At 42.8% G+C, this 20,563-nt stretch overlaps 1 protein-coding gene across 2 annotated transcripts in view; it reads left to right on the top strand.

Moving 5' to 3' along the window:
• Window positions 1-20,563, top strand: part of stab1 (stabilin 1) — a 217,287-nt gene that overhangs the window by 195,268 nt on the left and 1,456 nt on the right. For both annotated transcript variants that reach the window (XM_080181778.1, XM_080181779.1), the window contains 11 exons: window positions 1,329-1,436; window positions 2,732-2,925; window positions 4,565-4,706; window positions 6,878-7,011; window positions 8,719-8,884; window positions 9,012-9,118; window positions 9,205-9,324; window positions 10,943-11,095; window positions 15,990-16,091; window positions 18,495-18,635; window positions 19,936-20,055. In XM_080181778.1, the coding sequence (XP_080037904.1) occupies window positions 1,329-1,436; window positions 2,732-2,925; window positions 4,565-4,706; window positions 6,878-7,011; window positions 8,719-8,884; window positions 9,012-9,118; window positions 9,205-9,324; window positions 10,943-11,095; window positions 15,990-16,091; window positions 18,495-18,635; window positions 19,936-20,055 (1,487 nt within the window). The remainder of the gene's footprint in view (window positions 1-1,328; window positions 1,437-2,731; window positions 2,926-4,564; window positions 4,707-6,877; window positions 7,012-8,718; window positions 8,885-9,011; window positions 9,119-9,204; window positions 9,325-10,942; window positions 11,096-15,989; window positions 16,092-18,494; window positions 18,636-19,935; window positions 20,056-20,563) is intronic.

The raw sequence follows: 20,563 nt of genomic DNA, 5'->3' as shown, positions 1-20,563 counted from the left end.
AGTGTCAGGGGGATTAGCAGGATAAATATGTGTGGTGATGGGAATAGGGCTTGTAGTTGGTACAGACGTAATGGGCCGAATGGCCTCCTTCTGTTCTGTAAGGATTCTATGATTCCATTGGTAATCAGCTCTGGGGACAGAGTTGGGATTGGGGGGGTGAGGGGGATCAGGGAAGTATACAGTGTGGCCTGAGGTGCTGCAGTGAATGATAGAATGTGATTTCAGGATTTTTCTGTGCTAAGTCCTGAAACTGCAGTTAGATTCAGAGGGCTAGTGGTGCCGATTGCTGATGTTTGCATTAAAAACCCTGCTAATTCTGAACAGTTACTAAAGTAATAGATCTTTGAAACTAAAATAGGAAACAGCAGAATGCAAAGCAGTAGTTGCATGGAAAAAAAGATTGGTGTTTCAGAGTTAACATTCTTAGACCAAAACTCTAAATCATTTTTCTCTGACAGATGTCTGGTAACCTCCTGTATGTCAATGTATGATCTGCATAAAGAGAAATATTGGCACACACTTAAAATCTCATTAAATTGTGTTTCATATTTTCTTAGTACAGATAGTGGCCTCAAATCTGTGCCCGATCCACCTTGAACGGTAATGTGGGCGCAAAGTCTTGTGAATCTAAGAAAGCGCGAATCTTGCCACCAAGACATTATAAATGGGTGGGATTTTACTGCCTCGCTTGTCCCAAAACTATAAAATCCTAGCCAAGATCAACAGACCTTCTCATTGTCCAGACTTCGCCCGCTCTGATTCCCGTGGCAGGTGGGGCAGTAAAATTCCAGCCATTGTTTTCCAACTTTCCCCACCCCTCACGAGTGACACAATGAGGTTACCACCCAGAAAGGGCAGAGACCTCATTGCCATATATTTTAATATAAGTAGCAGGCTTCCCCACCATACTGCCCAGTGTCACTTAAACTAAGTAGTATTCTTTGCTAAATTCGATGAGGTTTCTTTCTGGTAGTAACATGTGCCTATATTTTGCATGTTCGCTCAGAAAAAATTTCCAACAATTGTAGCACTCCAATTGTCTTGGTTCTGGAGTAACCTGAACTGCACTAAATCAAATAGAAGTAAATGACTTCATCAAGGAATTAAATTATGTTGCCTCAAGACCTGTGTATCATTTTATTCGTTAATCCCATTGATTTTGTTACGTGGATTAAAATACAGGGAGCATCAAATTGAACTGTGATTTATCCACTGAATAGGAGATTGAAGTCTTTTTCATTTTGATGAATTTTGTACACTCTGTATGGTATCATATGCACTCCAACCTTGAAGCACTGACAGGATTTATTTCTGTTTTTTTTAAATAGCTGTGAAATCTGTATGTTCTCCAAAGTGTCATGACAATGCTGTTTGTAGAAATGACAGTACTTGTGAGTGCAATCCATACTATGAAGGTGATGGAAGAATTTGTACAGGCAAGGACAAGTACTTCTATAAGTTTGATATAACTGTAAAACCCTGATTGGCTAACTGGACGATCACACTTCTTTATATACAGTTTGGGTCTCTAGGACCCAAAATTATGCTTTGTGATGCCAGTGGGTGAACATTATAAGGGGAATCTTACCAAAAAATGGCCAGTGTTGTTTATGACGAGAAAATTGGCATGTTTCTTGCCAGAGGAACACATCAGTTTGCTCTCCAGAACTTACAACACTCTGCCTGAAGAAAATCAGAGGGGGTGTTTCACGCCATAATGCAGGGGGCTGGGCCTTAACATGCCGGCAAAACCCGGCTGCAGAGATTGGGCGCCTTGTTTACAGAACACATATAATCCTTCCCCGCAGCCTACCACAGAGGTCTCCCTTCCCTACCCCGATTGAAGTTGGCACTTCTCTCCCCATCCCCCCAGCATGATCATTGGTTCCTCCACTGACCAACTCCCCTGTCAATGGCCCCTTTTCCCTGCCCCGCCCTGATCATTGGCTCCTTCCCCCCACACAGTGCGAGCCAGCACCCATCTTCCTGCGCTCCCCCCCCCACCCCCACCCCCACCCCAACCCCAACCCCATATGGCCATCATCGGCAATCCCAGTTCTTCCCTGTGCCTTTGGCCACCAGCATATACAAATGAATCACCTCCACATGAGGCTCCCACTGGAACCTGCCCCTTGGCACAGGTTGACACTGTCATGTTGGTACTGCCAAGGGGCAGTCATGGGGCCATTGCTTGGCTATGTCCCTCTCCCCCAGGTGTTGTACTAACCTTTTAGCCCCTCATGAGAACCCCATTACAGAGTCACATTTAGGTGTGGTGTCAATGTATGGCGGCTAGCCAATATCTGGTGAGGGGACAGGTTAATGATATTAAAATTTATTGAAACACACGTAAAGCAGGTTCATGTCAGTTAGGGGCATGAACCTGACACTGCCAGCGAGGGGTGGGGAAGACCCAAAATCACAATCTCATCAGCGGGGGCGGGGGGGGTGCAGGATGATCTTCAGGGAAACTGGAAGATCTGGAAAATCCCAGCCTATGTTTTGATGGGCATGGTCAGTACACATTTTGAACAGTCGAAGGAACGTGCTGTACTTTTTTGCTTGCAGTATAAATTGCTGTTCCCTTTGAAATGAAACATTGAGGAGAACAAGCCAAAAAACTCCGACAGTATGTCTCTTTTCTGAGCCATTAAATCTATTTTGTTGCTCTTGCATGGAAAAAAGAGCTGGAAGCGAAATACATTCATTGATGTGGTAATTTTATGCATAGTGGTTGACCGCTGCAAGAACGATAATGGAGGTTGCCATCAACATGCTGTCTGTATCCAAAGAGGGATTAACGTAACATGCACCTGTCAATCAGAATATGAGGGCGATGGCTACGTCTGCAGTCCTATAGACAGATGTGTTGATGGCAGAAATGGTGGTTGCAGTGAACATGCAATGTGCATCAATATTGGACCAGTAAGTGAAAATGTCATTAAAATTATTTTTTCCCAAAATGCATGGTTGGAATCATGGAACTTGAAATTCAGTCTAAATTGTTTGAGCTGTGTTTGCACAAAAAAGTTTTTTACGTGTTCTTTCGATATTGGACAATACATTAATATATCAGAGTAATTAATATTGTCCAATATGAATAAAAGGAAAATATTCAGTCTAGTCTTTAGAAAAGGATCATACTTTCAGATACAAACTGCTAAGTCAGCCATCTGCCTCCTAATGAATGTCATGCATTTGAAATCATAGGACTCAATTTTACCATTACATCGTGCCCATTTTTGGGTGCGAAAACGTGATCAAGTCGGGTGTGAGGTCATTAACGCGATCCACACCCACGTCTGCGCAGATGCCCACTTTACCGACACCCGGGAATGGCCACAACCCGATTCACGCTCGAAATGGACGCAACGGTGATTTAAATGTATTTGCATGCATCTAAATTGAATTAATGAACTGCCCACCCAACTTTATCAGCATTTCCTCCTTTACCCATCCCCTATTTGAAGGGAAACTGGGTGATGCTGGTCATGTTTTAAAAGCAGTGAACAAAACACTATGGGGGTGATCCTGCCACAGAAATTCGAAGTGTCAAACGAGCGTGGTAACAGGAGAAAATCACGCTGCTTTTTGGGGCAAAATAAAAATGGAGTCTTACCTCTGTTAAAAAAATGAAGCAAAATCTGTTTTCTGCCAGCAGAGGGTGCCATTGCGCATGCTCAGATCTCTGCAGCTGATCCCCCCCACATCCACACATGAATTGGCTGGTCGCCAGTTGCAGATCGTGCAGCGTGTGTCTTCCCCACCCCCTCTGATTGTGGGGCAGGGCAGAATGCACAGCATCCCCCCAAGAGACAACCCCACTCTGCCCCCCAACTTTCCAGGGGGCCTCAATGGCCTCTGGTCCTACTGGTGAGAGTCTTCACCAGCAGAGGCAGGTGAGCCCAAATGATTGCTTCCCAGGCCCTCTTGTAATATTTAAATTCTAATCTAAATAGAATTTAAATATTACGATCAGCCTCGCGCCCTTTTCAGGCGCTTATCTTGCCAGGTATCTGGTGCCGGTAAGCAATAAGAAATTTCTCAGCTGTCTCACAATCTTACCGACTCGCCTCCCTCATCAGCCGGCAGGATGAAATGGTAAGATAGCGGCCTATCCATCAAATAGCTTTGACAAAAAATACTTCAGTTAGAAACAAAAATCAAGAAAGGAATGAGCCACAAATAAAGCCCTTTCCAAAATTACATAGAAAGGTTTTTGAGTTAGCTGGTATAAGATATGCTTGGCTAAAACTCCCCTTTCTTCTACTGTAGCGGACAGGTAATTTCCAGACAGTTTTATTTTTAATTCACCGGGATAGTTTTTGTATTTGATGCATCTAATAAGCCAAATTAAATTTTGGAGGCTTTCTTAGCTTTTCAGATGGTCTGCAATTAATTTGTGCCCTTAGAGGATATGGAACACATTTTGAAATAATTTTGTAACAATCACCATAATGTTGATAATTTGTAGTTCTTTTTAACCCTTTAAGTTTTGGCATTGTCGATATGCAGCTTATGAAATAGATTGATTCTCAACATTTTAAATAATCTTCTGTTATAGAACAAACGGAGGTGTGAATGCAAAGAAGGATTCCGAGGTGATGGTATGCAATGCCTGGTCAATGCCAAACCGCCTGTAGATCGCTGCCTTGAAATGAACCTATGCCATTCAAATGCCTTTTGCATTGATCTCCACTTCCAAGGTGGGAATTTATTTATTCTGCTACTTTGCAGCATTTTGTTCATTTTTTTATTGTGCTCTGACAAAAGTCATATAACTAACAATGCTTTTATTTGCATCAACCCAGGAAGTTTTTGTTTTAATAACTGCTACTTGAAACAGATACAATCCCTTGCACAAAAAACTGTCAAGTTTCAGCAATTCAGGCGGTTGTGCAAAATGAGGTGTGGACAGCACTGGCAATGCTAGCATTTATTGTCCATCTCTGATTGTCATTGCAGTGGTGAGCCATCCTCTTGAATTGCTGCAATCCATGTGGTGTAGATACCTCCAAAGTTAGTTAAGAAGTTCTGAAATTTTAACCCGGCAATAATGATGGGACAGTGATTAGTCTTCAGGTCAGCATAATGTGCAACAGATGAAAACTTGAAGATGGTGGTGTTCTCACGTACCTGTTCACCATGCCTTTCTCAGGGATGGAGCTTGCAAGTTTGGAAGATGCTGACAAAGAAGCCTAGGGGAGTTTCTGCAATGTATTTTGTATGTGGCACATGCTGCAGCCATGTTGTTCCAGTGTTGGAGGGAGTGACTGTGTCAGGTGGTAGAAACCCAGTTGAGTTTCTCTGACCATCCAATAACTTTGTGGTCACCATTACCAGTACTGGCTCTTTGTAATAGTAGGATCTGCTACATGCAGGGTTAATGTAGGACTGAGTACTTTAACGCACACACAATGATTTAAGAAGGCACATGATCCAAAGTCTACAGTTGGCCAAAGCTGAGTAAAGACCTAGGATGGAGTCAGCTTTTTACCTGTACCTTCTGCAGTATATGTGTGCGTAATTACGAGTTGGTAATAAAGATGTTTTGTTAATGCACTCAAGACTATGAGGACTAAGTACAAGATAAGATACAAAAGTCTGAGGTCATGTAGCAACTGACTCAAGAACAGCTCCTTCCCTCATGCCATCAGACTTTTGAATGGACCTACCTCACACTAAGTTGATCTTTCTCTACACCCAAGCTAAGGCTGCAACATTACATTCTGCACTCTCTCCTTTCCTTTTCTATGTACAATATGCTTCGTCTGTATAGCACACAAGAAACAACACTTTTCACTCTATACTAATACATTTGACAATAACATATCAAATCAAAAACTACTTCATGGTTTTTGAAGAAGGGTGCTTCAATCTTTATTCTTGATTTATATAAATAACTGAATCCAAGATCAAAACTGGCATGGTGGGATTTGAAACCGGATCTTCAGATTGTTAGTCCAGTAATATCAGAGCCATAACAACCACTCAAGCTTGCAAAGCTCATGCTCAGTTTTCAGTGCTGAATACAGTTTTTATGTCTCACTTTCCCATCCAGGGGAATAACAAAGGTTTCCCCCTCGCGTAAAGCTCGATAATCTGTGCTGAAGGTTAATGGCTATCAGGTCAGATGAGGACTGGGCTTGCCCATGATGGTATCTGGGCTCACGAGTGAACAAAATGTCATTGTGTGAACTACTGTGTGCAGTGCTTCCCAAAATAATGCAAGGCTCTAAACAAAGGTTTATTGTGTTTATACTCATTCATTACCTGATTGTATAATTTCTAGGAATCCTTCTCTTGGACTTTTCATGGAAATTCTAATAATTCATAGAAACATAGAAGATAGGAGCAGGAGAAGGCCATTTGTCCTTCCGACCTGCTCTGCCATTCATCATGATCATGGCTGATCATCCAACTCAATAGCCTAATCCTGTTTTCTCTTCATAACCTTTGATTCCATTCACCCCTAGTGCCAAATCTAGCTGCTTCTTGAATACATTCAGTGTTTTGGCATCAATGACTTCTTGTGGTAATTAATTTCACAGGCTCACCACTCTTTGGGTGAAGAAATGTCTAAATGGTCTACCCCAAATTCTCAGACTGTGACCCCTGGTTTTGGACTCCTCCACCGTCAGGAACATCCTCCTTACATCTACCCTGCCTAGTCCTGTTAGAATTTTATAAGTCTGTATGAAATCCCCCCTCATTCATCCCAACTCCAGCGAAAACAATCCTAACCTGCTCAATCTCTCTTCATACATCAGTACTGCCATCCCTGGAATTCAAGAGTTAAAGTCATTTCACAGTCATTTTGTGAAATAGCCTTCAGTTATTCAGATCATTATTTGTAATTATGTTGTTCGTTTTCCAGATAAAACAGCTGGAGTATTCCACTTGCAGTCAGCCAGTGGGAAGTATAAATTTACCTTTGAAGGTGCCATGGCTGCCTGCAATGTTGAGGGGGCCACTTTGGCAAGTTTTGATCAACTTGCTACTGCTCAGCAGGTAAGCGTCCATATAAATGAAGTGTTAAGCAGGGGTTAAGGTGTTTAGTAGAGGTCAATTTTAGATGTGTGTGCATCATAAATTGCATTTTTATTCAGTGATACAGGGCCCTTTACTAGCCCCGGATAAATGTGCTTGATCATATTGACATTCTAATTTCCTCTGGCATTTCAGGAGCGCTGCCAGTAATGAAGTGGCCCAATGAAGATGTGAGGGCGGTTCCCTTTCTGGAGTGTAGTATTTACCCCACCACCTACCTGCTGTTGCTAATGCCCCATATCTTTATCTATCATTCTCATATTATTCTTCCTCAGATTTTCTCTCCTTGGTCTTCCTCGCCTAAAGATGACAAACGCTAACACATGGGCGGCAAACCAGTTAGGTTCATGTCCCTGTTGACCATTACCAAGGCATTTATAGGGTATTTATCGGGGGGTGGGTGGGACGTCATTGTTGAACCTGGTCCGGTCTTCCATTATAATGAGTTTAAGCAGGTATAGTTGAATAGGTATAGTTGAATAGAGAATCTGGGCTAATGCTTCCAATTCTTGGGTTGAAGATGCCGATGCTACACCCTACAGCTGGGGTTTTCAAGCTGTAGTCTGCATAGGATATCACAAATGAAATTAAAATCATTGTTTCCATTAATGTGTGTATATCCTAAGCTTACCAGTTCTAACAGATCTTGACATGGTCTATACATTAATGCTTAAAAATAGCCTCGTACAAACTTCCAGGTCCATGAAATTTAAACAGGACAAGTCAATAAACATAACCAGAACTAGGACAAAATGGGGTTTTGAGGCTGGACTCAAGCCACACTTGGTTGTGGAATTGCTCTCCCTCAGACAGTGCAATTAATGCTGGCCTTACAAAGGCTCTGCGCTCATCTCTATTGTTTTTCCTTTTATTCCCTTTGTGTCTTCCAAAGAGTTTCAAAGCTGCACATCTATTTTTCAGTAAGAAGTTTCACAGCACTAGGTTTAAGTCCAACAGGTTTATTTGGTAGCCCAAGCTTTTGGAGTGTTGCTCCTTCTTCAGGTGAGTGAAGAGTTGTGCACAACTCTTGCACAACTCTTCACTCACCTGAAGAAGGAGCAACACTCCAAAAGCTTGGGCTACCAAATAAACCTGTTGGACTTTAACCTTGTGTTGTGAGACTTCTTACTGTGCTTACCCCAATCCGACGCTGGCATCTCCACATCATATCTACTTTTCCATAGAGCTTCCCCTTCAGCATGAAGCCAGCATATCGATTCTTCATGTACTTGCACAGATTTTTAGTTTTTGCAACGTACTAAAATTGTCAGAGTATATTCCACGTAATGGATAAAAATATTGCTTGATGTATCAGAGTAAATCTGTTAAAAGAAAATCTTAGAACAATTCAAAAGTTGCAGGAGGCTTGATGCAGAATGTTAACAGTGTTGAGAAACTATTATGCAGGGTAAATACTTGGAATTATGTGCAGAGGGTCTGGGTGGGAGAATCAGTGCAGACTTGATGGGCCAAATAGCTTTTGTAAGGATTCTATCCTATGAAAAAAATACTGGGATGCTGGAAATTAGAAATGAAAAACAGAAAAGGCTGGAAATGTTTCAGTAGGTCAGGCTGCATCAATGGAGAGAGAAACAGGATGAATTTTTCAGGTTCATGACATTTCTTCATGTTCTATTCAACAATTGTTTCCTTGATTTATCTGCACAGTTTGGTTACCACCTGTGTATTGTTGGATGGATGGCTGACAGAAAGGCGGGGTATCCCACAACCCATTCAAACCCTAATTGTGGCTCCAGCAAAATTGGTATTATTGACTATGGAGTACGAACAAATCTCAGTGAGCTTTGGGATGCTTACTGCTTTCGAGAGCAAGGTAGACAAGGAATTCAATGCATTCCTTGGCCAACTTTTTCTTCTAAAAAGAAAAATGCAGTATTTGATTTGCAAAATCTTTGAGGAACACTGCTCATTTTGTATTTTCTGGTACAATTTCTTTATAGATATTCAGTGTTTATGTAAGGAAGGCTTTGTGGGTGATGGCTATTCCTGCAATGGCAACCTTGTGGAAGTGCTGTCCAGTTACTCCAATTTTTCAGTCTTTTATTCTGTAAGTATTATCCCTGTACAACTTTATTTTGTGCTTTACATAAGTGTGGTCAACAGGTTATATTATTATTTGCTCTTTTTCGTTAGAAATTGTTAGATTATGCCAACGCAACTGAAGAAGGAATGAAATTCCTAGAATTCCTGTCAGACGAGACAATCAATGAAACTTTGTTCGTGCCCTTAGATTCCAGTTTTGGAACAAATAAGGTAAGAATTTTTTGTTCCCTAGACATTTCCTTCCTGCTCAAAACAAACCAAATGTGCAATTCTTGAGGACAGAAGTGATTTGGAACATTGTTAACAATTGATTATGCTTGTAAAAAGAACCATCTGTTTGTGGGTAGTGGCTAAAAGAGGATTGAATGCTAGAACCTCAGGAACACTTTCTGCTTATCTCCAGGCAAAACCGTGGGATCTTTAACATCCATTCAACTTAAAGGTATTATTCAAATCCATGTTGCTATTGTTAAAGGACAGCATCACGGTGGCACAGTGGTTAGCACTGCTGCCTCACAGTGCCAGAGACTCGGGTTCAATTCCCAGCTTGGGTCACTGTCTGTGCAGAGTCTGCACGTTCTGCCCAGAACATAAGAAATAGGAGCAGAAGTAGGCCATCTGACCCTTCAAGCCTGCTCTGCCACTCAATAAGATCGTGGCTGATCTTTTTGTGGACTCAGCTCCACTTACCCGTCCACTCACCATAACCCTTAATTCCTTTACTTTCAAAAATTTATCTATCCTTGCCTTAAAAACATTCAATGAAGTAGCCTCAACTGCTTCACTGGGCAGGGAATTTCACAGATTCACAACCCCTTGTGAAGAAATTCCTCCTCAACTCAGTCCTAAATCTGATTCCCCTTATTTTGAGGCTGTGCCCCCCAGGTTTAGTTTCACTCACCAGTGGAAACAACTTCCCTGCTTCTATCTTATCTATTCCCTTCATAATCTTATATGTTTCTATAAGATCTCCCCTCATTCTTCTGAATTCCAATGAATATAGCCCAGTCTACTCAGTCTCTTCTCATAAGCCAACCCTCTCAACTCCAGAGTCAATCTAGTGAATCTCCTCTACACCCCCTCCAGTGCCAGTATATCCTTTCTCAAGTAAGGAAACCAAAACTGTACACAGTACTCCAGGTGTGGCCTCACCAGCACCTTATACAGCTGCAACATAACCTCACTATTTTTAAACTCCATCTCTCTAGCAATAAAGGTCAAAATTCCAATTGCCTTCTTAATTACCTGCTGCACCGGCAAACCAATTCCTTGAGATTCCTGCACTAGGACACCCTTGACTGCATGGATTTCCTCCAGGTGCTCCGGTTTCCTCCCATAGTCCAAAATTTGTGCTGGTTAGGTGCATTGGCCGTGCTAAATTCTCCCTCAGTGTACCCCAATAGGTGCCACAGTAACTTCTGTGCATTGTTAATGTGAGCTTACTTGTGACACAAATGAATAAACTTAAAACTTATCTCCAGCAATGAAGCATTCCCTCTATATCCTAACTATGACTGTAGCACTACATTTTGCACCCTCTCCTTTCCTTCCCTATCTATGGTATACTTTGTCTGTGTAGTGTGCAAGAAACAGTACTTTTCACTGTATCAATACATGTGACAATAATAAATCAAAGCAAATCAAAAAATAAATCCCTCAATGCATAAGTGACATCACAGACTAAGTGGTGGACTAGGAAATAGGATAAGAACTCAGACTCCTTTGCCTCAAAGTGTGCTGCCAACTGAACCAGTCTTATAATTCTAGATAATTGTAATTGCAAAACTCTGGTGCCGGATTAACATTAACAATTTCTTATTATATTTAGACCTTACCATGGCGGGATCTTGAAAACCACATCTCCAGGAACAATAGTTTTATTTACTATGATGAGTTGAATGGTGATACACTTCTGTCATCCAGGCTAGGATATGATCTTCTCATCGTTGAAACTGGATCTACAAATCAGACCCTCCTCAATGTAAGTGCTTGGAGTTTTTCTATTAAAAGCCAAAACCTACTCTCTATTCATTTGAAAAGTCCTGTGCACATTTCAAATACCCAGTTCCAAATACACACAGAAGACACTTTGCTGTATTCTTTCTGTTGGCTACATGGCAGGTTTTCAAAATGTTAATGATGCTGGGCAAGATACAGTTACAAAATAGTGTTCTTGCTATTTGTGACATTCAATGATTCTAAGCCTTGCAAATGGGCTTCCTGGCTGGTAGTTTTCTCTTAATTGACCTTCAACTGAACTGCACTCTTTTGCTAATTTGACACTGTTGACATGTATAGAAAAGCAAACTCAGCGAAAATTTCTATAGTTAATTTGCAACTTAATCCTGTACTAAAAAGAAAAGCCACACATGCTGGAAATCTGAATTAAACTCAGAAAATGCACAAAATATACAGGACTCAGACAGCATTGTGAAGTGAAAAGCGTCAGGTTTTGAATGCACTCTAAATATAGAGAGACATTCCCAGAACAGAGAACTCAAATATAACAAAGCCTCTTTGTAGGATGGAAGAGAAATAGAAAGGGGATGTGGGGGAAGGGATACGGCATTGGCGGCTGAAGATAACAACACACTCCAAAAAACATATAGCTGGGATTCTAAATAACATAGGAAAGGATGAGACAAATTGGAGATAAAACATGAAATTCTGGCAATAGAGAGCAAATCTCCTACTCGCAAAATTAAAAAGGAGAGCAAAGAATCAAGCACAGCGTACTCTGCCAGATGTCTGTCCTTCACACCCAAAGGCTTTACTGCCCTGGATGCACAAAATAATGGGTCAGATCAGCTGGTCAGCAGTGAGACTTCTTGCATCCTTGCTGACTACGCTGATTATTCTGTTTATACACCATTCCGGCCGGACCTACAATCCCAGCTGGAACAATGGAGCCTCAGTGCAGCAATCCAGGAGCGCACTGGCAAAGAACCGCAGCACAACAGGCACAACACCGTTTACAACATTAGCTGCTGTAATCAGGTAAGTTTTATAGGTTTCAAGATTTCCAGTGGGGATGATGGGTGTGAGTGGGTGACTGGGTGGGTGAATGAGTGAGCAGATGATGGTGGGTGAATGAGGGGTCACTGGATAGGTGGGTGAGTGAGGGGTGGCTGGGTGGGTGGGTGAGTGAGGGGGTGACTGGGTGGGTGGGTGAGTGGATGACTGGACAGGTGAGTAGATTAAGTGGATGGCTGGGTGGATGGGTGAGTGAGGGGTGGCTGGGTGGATGGGTGAGTGAGGGTGACTGGATAGGTGGGTGAGTGAGGGGTGGCTGGGTGGGTGGGTGAGTGAGGGGGTGACTGGGTGGGTGGGTGAGTGGATGACTGGACAGGTGAGTAGATTAAGTGGATGGCTGGGTGGATGGGTGAGTGAGGGGTGGCTGGGTGGATGGGTGAGTGAGGGTGACTGGATAGGTGGGTGAGTGAGGGGTGGCTGGGTGGGTGGGTGGGTAGGTGAGTGAGGGGGTGACTGGGCGGGTGAGTAGATTAAGTGGATGGCTGGGTGGATGGGTGAGTGAGGGGTGAGTGGGTGAGTAAGGGGTAACTGGATGGGTGGGTGAGTGAGAGGTGACTGGGTGGATGGGTGAGTGAGGGGGTGACTGGGTGGGTGGGTGAGTGAGGGGGTGACTGGGCGGGTGAGTAGATTAAGTGGATGGCTGGGTGGATGGGTGAGTGGGGGGTGAGTGGGTGAGTAAGGGGTAACTGGATGGGTGGGTGAGTGAGAGGTGACTGGGTGGATGGGTGAGTGAGGGGGTGACTGGGTGGGTGGGTGGGTAGATTAAGTGGATGGCTGGGTGGATGGGTGAGTGAGGGGTGAGTGGGTGAGTAAGGGGTAACTGGATGGGTGGGTGAGTGAGAGGTGACTGGGTGGATGGGTGAGTGAGGGGGTGAGTAAGGGGTAACTGGATGGATGGGTGAGTGGTTGGCTGTGTGGGTGGGTGAGCAAGGGGGACTAGGTGGGTGAGTGAGGAAGTGGCTGTCTGAGTCAGCTGAATGTGAGTGGGCTGTCTGGTCAGAGAGTGGCTGGGGGTATGGAAGCTCAAGGGATGAGTTACACTATTTATTGCTGAGGTACAGTAGAAATCAAAAAGTGTAACATTTCTAGAGAAATTTCCAGGTCAATAGCATGTATCTAGCCCAAGCCCCTGGCCGTAAGCTCGGGGTTTAGGGTATTTAGGGAGGAGCCCCAGCAGCACCTATCGGCCCATTGAAGCTTAAACATCCCAGACAATAACAATGCATGTGACAAATCAGGGTTTCTGATGGGTCCTAATGTCCACCAATAGCATAAATTCAGGGCATCACCAATCCCAATTTCGGAAAACCTGATCCATTTTTCTCAACTGGCAATCTGTATTTGTGCCAATTTGCTTTATTCTGTTGAAGAGTGTTTTGTTGCTCTTAATTGACCATAGCGTCCAATTGCATTTTAGCATCAGTTTCCCTGACTGAATACTTTATGGTCAGCAAATCTCTCAATATAACAGTCTGCAGTAGGGCACAGCATTCATAATAAGTATTTAAAGATACTTTACAATCTGGTACTCTAGATTACACGCCTCACCTGGATCATTTTACTGGGAGGCTCTTTTTATTCATTCGTGGGACATGGGTGTCGCTGGCTGGCCAGCATTTATTGCCCATCCCTAGTTGCCCTTGAGAAGGTGGTTGTGAGCTGTCTTCTTGAATCACTGCAATCCATGTTTTGTGAGTTGACCTACAATGCATTAGGTAGTGAATTCCAGGATTTTGACCCAGCGACTGCGAAGGAATAGCAATATATTTCCAAGTCAGGATGGTGAGTGGCTTGGAGGGGAATGTACAGGTGGTAGTATCCCATGTATCTATTGCCCTTGTCCTTCAAGATGGAAGTGGTCGTGGGTTTGGAAGGTGCTGTCTAAGGATCTTTGGTGAATTGCTGCAGTGCATCTTGCAAATAGCACACATTGCTGCTACTGAGCATCGATGACGAAGGGAGTGGATGTTTGTAGATGTGGTGCCAATCAAGCGGGCTGCTTTGTTCTGAATGGTGTCAAGCTTCTTGAGTGTTGTTGGAGCTGCACCCATCCAGGCAAATGGGAAGTATTTCATCATACTCCTGACTTTGCATTGTAGATGGTGGATAGCCTTTGGGGAGTCAGTAGGTGAGTTACTCGCCACAGTATTCCTTATTAACTAAAAAAGGAACCAAAAAAAGGCAAAGGACACACTTAGACAGTTGGCAATGTTGGCGCTTGATTTTATTCAAGTTCAAAACTTGGAACACGTGGCTCTGTGATCATTGCTCCCAGCAATGAGCGATGCTCACAGGAAATGCAGTGCTTAGTCTGTGATTTCTGAGCTATTAATTTTAATATTAACTTTACTGGATAAAAAGAATCGCAATTTCCTGCCCTGGGTGTGGCTGCCATCTGGGAGTACTAGATCTCAAACTGGCCTCTTATGTGTTGTTGAATTTAAATTTTGCCCTCACTTCACCTTTGACATATTTTATTAATGTAAATTAGTAACACATTTGAAGAGCTATTTGGTTGGAAAATTGCCCACGTATTACATAGTATATTCAGTAGGATAAATGCAATGCAGGAAGAAATTTCAAACTAATTGTACATTCACTAGGAATGATTATGTCCGTTGCAAACCTCAGCTTATTTTACTCAACAATATGATTTCAATGGCTGACAATATAACTATTATTTAAAGGCCACTTTTCTCACTTCGGACGATGATTTGTAAGTTAGGCTCTGAAATAAAGAATATACAAATAAGAACAGGAAGAAGATTTGATTACTTATCAGACCCATTCCATCCAGGCCAGAGTGCAACCTCGACATACTGTCAACCCATTCTGCAATCATCTACCACCACCCACAACCACTTCACCACTACCAGCTCAGGAGATCACATTCCTTGGATAGGAACCACCAATGACTCCTGAAAATAAAAAGCCCCAGATCTCCAAACTTATCCTGATAGATGAGGACCCTTTAAGCTGTCCAGTATCACTCCAGTGGCCCCTCTATGAATACTATCTGGGCTTACAAACCCATCAGGTGACAGGAGCCCACCTGGATGTACTATTATAGATGTAGTCTAACCAGGACCTTAAATAGAGAAAGGATAGTGTTTCTAGTATTATACTTAAATAATTCAGGTGATATATCCTAACAGCTCAATTTCTTTTGCAATTATTGCATTGCAGTGATAATAGATGTTCAATAATTTATACAACACCCTCCCTAGATCTTCTCCCGCTCAGCAGCCTTGAATACACAACCCTGTACAGTACATACATGCTTGGAGTTGCTCCTATCTCATTGTATGGTGCTATGGGCAACCGGGACTAGCACAGTATTTTAAAAAAGGGCAGCATGGCCAAATTTGGCTGAAATGCCTACTTCCGTGCTTTAAACCTCTATGACTCTAATTTCAAACTCTGATTTCAAAGCAAAATATTTTGGAAGTACTCAGCAACTCAGGTAGTATCTATGAAGAAAGAAACAAAGTTACAGAACTGTTTGCTGGGAAAGTCCAACCCCATCACAGCAAGTATGGCAACCCAGCTAAAAGTCTATTGACTTTGGTGGCACTGGCAAATCCAACCGGCATTAACTCTATTTCTTTCTCCTCAGATGCTGCTAGATTTCTGGAATATTTCCAGCATTTTCATTTTCATTTCAGATTTTCAGCATCTGCAGTATTTTACTTTTGTAATTTTAAGTGTCTTACTTCCCTCCACCGCCCCCCCCCCCCCCCCCCCCCCCCCCCGAGACAGTGGTAATAGACTCCAATTTATTGGCTGTAGCTTGAATTGAAATCAAATTTATTGTTGAACTAACTCTACTTTCATAATGACAGAGCTCAAAGCTTGTGAATGGTAGGCATATTCTGAAGTGGGATATTGTTGCCAGTAATGGAATTATCCATGTCATAGAGGGACCCTTAACAACTCCCCATCCGGTAAGTACATCACAGAAAATTGTTGACATCATTGGCTTCCTTCAATATTTGAAACTTTCAAAGGGTGATTGCTCTGGATACATCATCCACCTCTATAATTCAAAATTAAAACCAGGCAGACCGATGACAGTAGAAAGGTTCCCTTAATTTATATCACAATGCAGGGAGTACATTCTCAATTCTCATCCTAGTCAATGTGAGACCACAACACAAGAATAGTCATAGTTCAGGATCCATTATCAAGATTGAAAAGCAACGTTTCAGTAGCTACTGATGTCAATGGAAATCCTTCATTATTGAGAACTTCATCCTTCAACAACCAATGCTACACATTATCTGGGAGCACTTGATAATGATATTTGGGCGGCATTTTGATAACATGTCCCATTTCACATTGCTGACATTCTGCACTTAAGCTCTACGCTGCAACCCATCCGACAGTTTAACAAGATTAATGGGTAGAAAAACGTACATCCATTTCACGTGCAACAGAAACACTCTTTAGCGGCCAATGATACTGCTAGTGAACTGGGCCACTGATTGAAAGTTCCTGCTTTCAACCCCAGCCTCAGCTGCAGCTTGCACTTGGGCCTCTTCCTGATGATGGGCTGACTCAGTTGGGAGAATTATCTGCCACGCCAACAAAAGACAAGGTGGCAATTGATAGCAGGGAAGGAGTGATAGGTTAGGAGTTTCCATTCAGATTTCACTTCTACACAAACTATTGACTAGTCATGGACCAGCAACAGTGAAGATCAGTTAGATATTTTCATAAGAACATAAGAACATAAGAAATAGGAGCAGGAGTAGGCCATCCAGCCCTTCGAGCCTGCCCCGCCATTCAATAAGATCATGGCTGATCTGTCGTGGCTCAGTTCCACTTTCCGGCCCTCTCCCCATAACCCTTAATCCCCTCTCTTATCAAAAACCCATCAACCCGCTTCTTGAAAATATTTAGCGAGGCAGCCTCCACCACTTCAATGGGTAGAGAATGCCAGAGATTCACCACCCTTTCAGTGAAGAAGTTCCTCCTCAACTCCGTTCTAAAACGCCCCCCCTTTATCTTGAGGCTGTGCCCCCTAGTCCTAGTGTCTTTTTTGAGCGGGAAGAGTTTCTCCACCTCTATCCTATCCATCCCATTCATCATCTTATACGTCTCAATGAGATCTCCCCTCATTCTTCTAAACTCCAACGAGTACAAGCCTAGTTTATTCAGCCTCTCCTCATAGCTCAACCCCCTCAACTCCGGTATCAGCCTAGTAAACCTCCTCTGCACTCCCTCCAAGGCCAAAATATCTTTGCGCAGGTGCGGCGCCCAAAACTGCACACAGTACTCCAGTTGCGGCCTCACCAATGCCCTATACAGCTGCAGCAAGACCTCCCTACTTTTATATTCAATCCCCTTCGCTATGAAGGCCAGCATCCCATTTGCCTTCCTGACCACCTGCTGCACCTGCAAGCTGGGTTTTTGCGACTCATGCACAAGGACCCCGAGGTCCCTCTGCACCGTCGCCTGCTGCAGTTTTTCGCCCCGTAAGTAATAGTCCTTCCTACCATTCTTCCTACCAAAGTGGACCACCTCACACTTGCCAACATTAAATTACATTTGCCATTTCCTGGCCCATTCGCCCAGCCTATCTAGATCCTTCTGCAGACTCTCCACACCCTCCGCACAATTTGCCGTTCCACCAATCTTGGTGTCATCCGCAAATTTCGACACCCTACACTCGGTTCCCTCCTCCAGATCATCTATATAAATGGTAAAAAGCTGAGGCCCCAGCACCGACCCCTGGGGCACTCCACTAGTCACCATCCGCCAATCCGAATAGCACCCATTGACCCCCACTCTCTGCCTCCTATTTGACAACCAATCCTCTATCCACGCTAACACCTTACCCCCAACTCCAAGTCCCCTGACCTTCTGCAATAACCTCTTGTGAGGTACTTTGTCAAACGCCTTCTGAAAATCCAGAAAGACCACATCCACCGGCTCTCCTCTATCGACCGCCCTAGACACATCCTCATAGAACTCCAGTAAATCAGCCACCCACCTGTTCCCTCACATGGCCAAGCGTACATGTTCTAAAAGAGAGAGAGAGAGAGCAAACCATAAAAAGCTATAAATTCAAACTGGAACTCCTTGTTGAGAAAGTAATTAATTGTATTCTGATTTTATATTTGGGTTTTATTCTTGTTCCATAATTATTAATTTTATCCATTTAGGAAAGTTTCCATTAGTATCTGTGTATCTGTAAATTTCTGAAATTATAACTCTTGACATAATTAGATTTTTAAATCTTTGCATGATGTTGGAAGAACTCTTATCCCATAAGAAATGTATTACTGATTTTGTTATAGCTTTTGTAAATGTGGAATGTAATTAGCAAAAGCCTTGTGTTTCAGGTTAAAGCTTCTGCAAAGTCATTCCCTGGTGTCCTTGGTGCAGCGTTGTTTCTAGGATTGGGATGTTTGATTGCTGCCATTGTTGGGCTGAGTTTTTGTCTCCGACGCAGGAATGAGGTGTTCCAATTTCAATACTTCAAAGTAAGTTCAATTAAATTATAAACTGATCACTTTCTGGCACTTATTCTTTACAGCCTGAGCCCATGCTGATGTCTGGAATCACAGTAGCACTAGTCCAGAATATCATGCAAGAATGTCCAGAGACTTGGGGCACGATTTCCTTCGTTGGGGAATCATGGCATTGTGGTATTGTCATTGGACAAGTACTCTAGAAATCCAGGATAATGCTCTGGGGACCCAGGTTCGAATCCCACCATGGCAGGTGAAGAAATTTGAATACAATAAGAAAAATCTTAAATTAAAAGTCTAATGATGACTACGCAACCATTGTTGATTTTCTGGGGGAGAAAATACCCCATCTGGTTCACTAATGCCCTTTAGAGAAGAAAATTTGCTATCCCTACATGTGATTCCAGACACACAGCAATATAGCTGACTCTTAAATGGCCTCAGGAATAGGCACTAGATGCTAGTCTAGCCAGTGATACGCACATCCCATGAACAAATAAGAAAAATTGGCTCTGGGACCCTGACAGAAGGGTCATTTGTGGTTGGAATGTGGCATGATGTGGGAAATATTCAACTGGCAGTGATTTTTGCCAAAATTGGCCAATTAGTGCTCAGTCCTATCAGGGCCTAAAATTTCAACTCATGTTCAGTAATTTTGGAACTAGTACCATTTCTCAATGGTGGCCTCATCATTTCAAATGAAATCTACAGGCCGGAATTTTCCGACCATTCACACCAGCGGGATTTTCCGATTCTGCTGCCCTGGCAGTGCAGGCTAAACTCAATGGGAAATTCCATTGACAGCAGCGGGACCAGAACATCCCGCCATCAGCCACCTCCTGTTGCCAAGAAACATGTGGCTGGGAGGATGGAGAATCCTACCAATAATATTGCTTGCAGCATTCTAGAGTTTCTTTTATGTTCCATCAAATTCCACCTTACTGGGTACTATGGGACTAATTGTCTAAAAAGTTGATTCATAGTCTAAAATGGAGGAAGTGAAGTACTCGGGTTTTGTGTAAGTAAGCTACAGAATTTTAGATTTTGAAATCCCAGGTTCAGGCTATGTCAATTTGCGGGAAAGCTTTTTAAATTTGGCTAGGCCTGATGTCCCTACTGAGAGAACATTGTGCACTCTTATTGGGAAAGCTATAAACTTCCAAGCATCTCAATTTGGAAACAGAAACACAACAATGGATTTATATAAGTCACATACCCAACTGACCAAAAGAAAGCATAGGGGCAACTGGAAATCACTGTACGGCAAGTGAATTAAGACAAAAAAAACACATTTTAATTTGTATCCAACCAGGCCAATGACGAAGATGCTATGGGCCTCAGGCCAGAGGACAATCCCGCTTTGGTTTCTGTGCCAAATCCAGTATATGGCGCTTATGGCACAGTTACAGATAACGCCACTGAGCCATTTGAGGTAAGCAGCAATTAAATGTACATAATGTAATCAGTACGGTTTTCAGTACTTGCTGCATAGTATCTTCGATGGAGGTTAAAAAGAGAAAATTGTTTTCTTTATTATAATTTGAATAATCAACAAGGTATTTTATATTAAGTCCCTGAGACTCTCATTTTGATCTAATGGCTTAAGAAAAGCATCATGGCATTCCTGCTACCTGATGTGGAAGGTATGATGAGTGATCGAGAAATAAGGTCTAGGGGAAGGGAAGTGGTTTGAAGCATTACCACCAGCATGTTTACAATATTGCAGAATTTTGATAGATTGCTGCTGATTTCTTTTTGAGATGATGTGGATATGCCGGCGTTGGACTAGGGTAAACACAGTAAAAAGTCTGACAACACCAGGTTTAAGTCCAACCGATTTATTTGATAGTAAACTCGCTAGCTTTCAAGGTTTCCCCCTTTTTCAGGTGAATGGAGAGTTCTTTTTGAGATGCCAGGGGAGCTCTCACACATTTGAGGGT

This window comes from Carcharhinus amblyrhynchos, chromosome 3 (genome assembly GCF_965287045.1).
Source record: "Carcharhinus amblyrhynchos chromosome 3, sCarAmb.v2.hapA, whole genome shotgun sequence".
NCBI classification, from domain to species: domain Eukaryota; kingdom Metazoa; phylum Chordata; class Chondrichthyes; order Carcharhiniformes; family Carcharhinidae; genus Carcharhinus; species Carcharhinus amblyrhynchos.
Note: the sequence above shows the minus strand (reverse complement) of the source record. Positions and strands in the feature narration are given on the sequence as shown.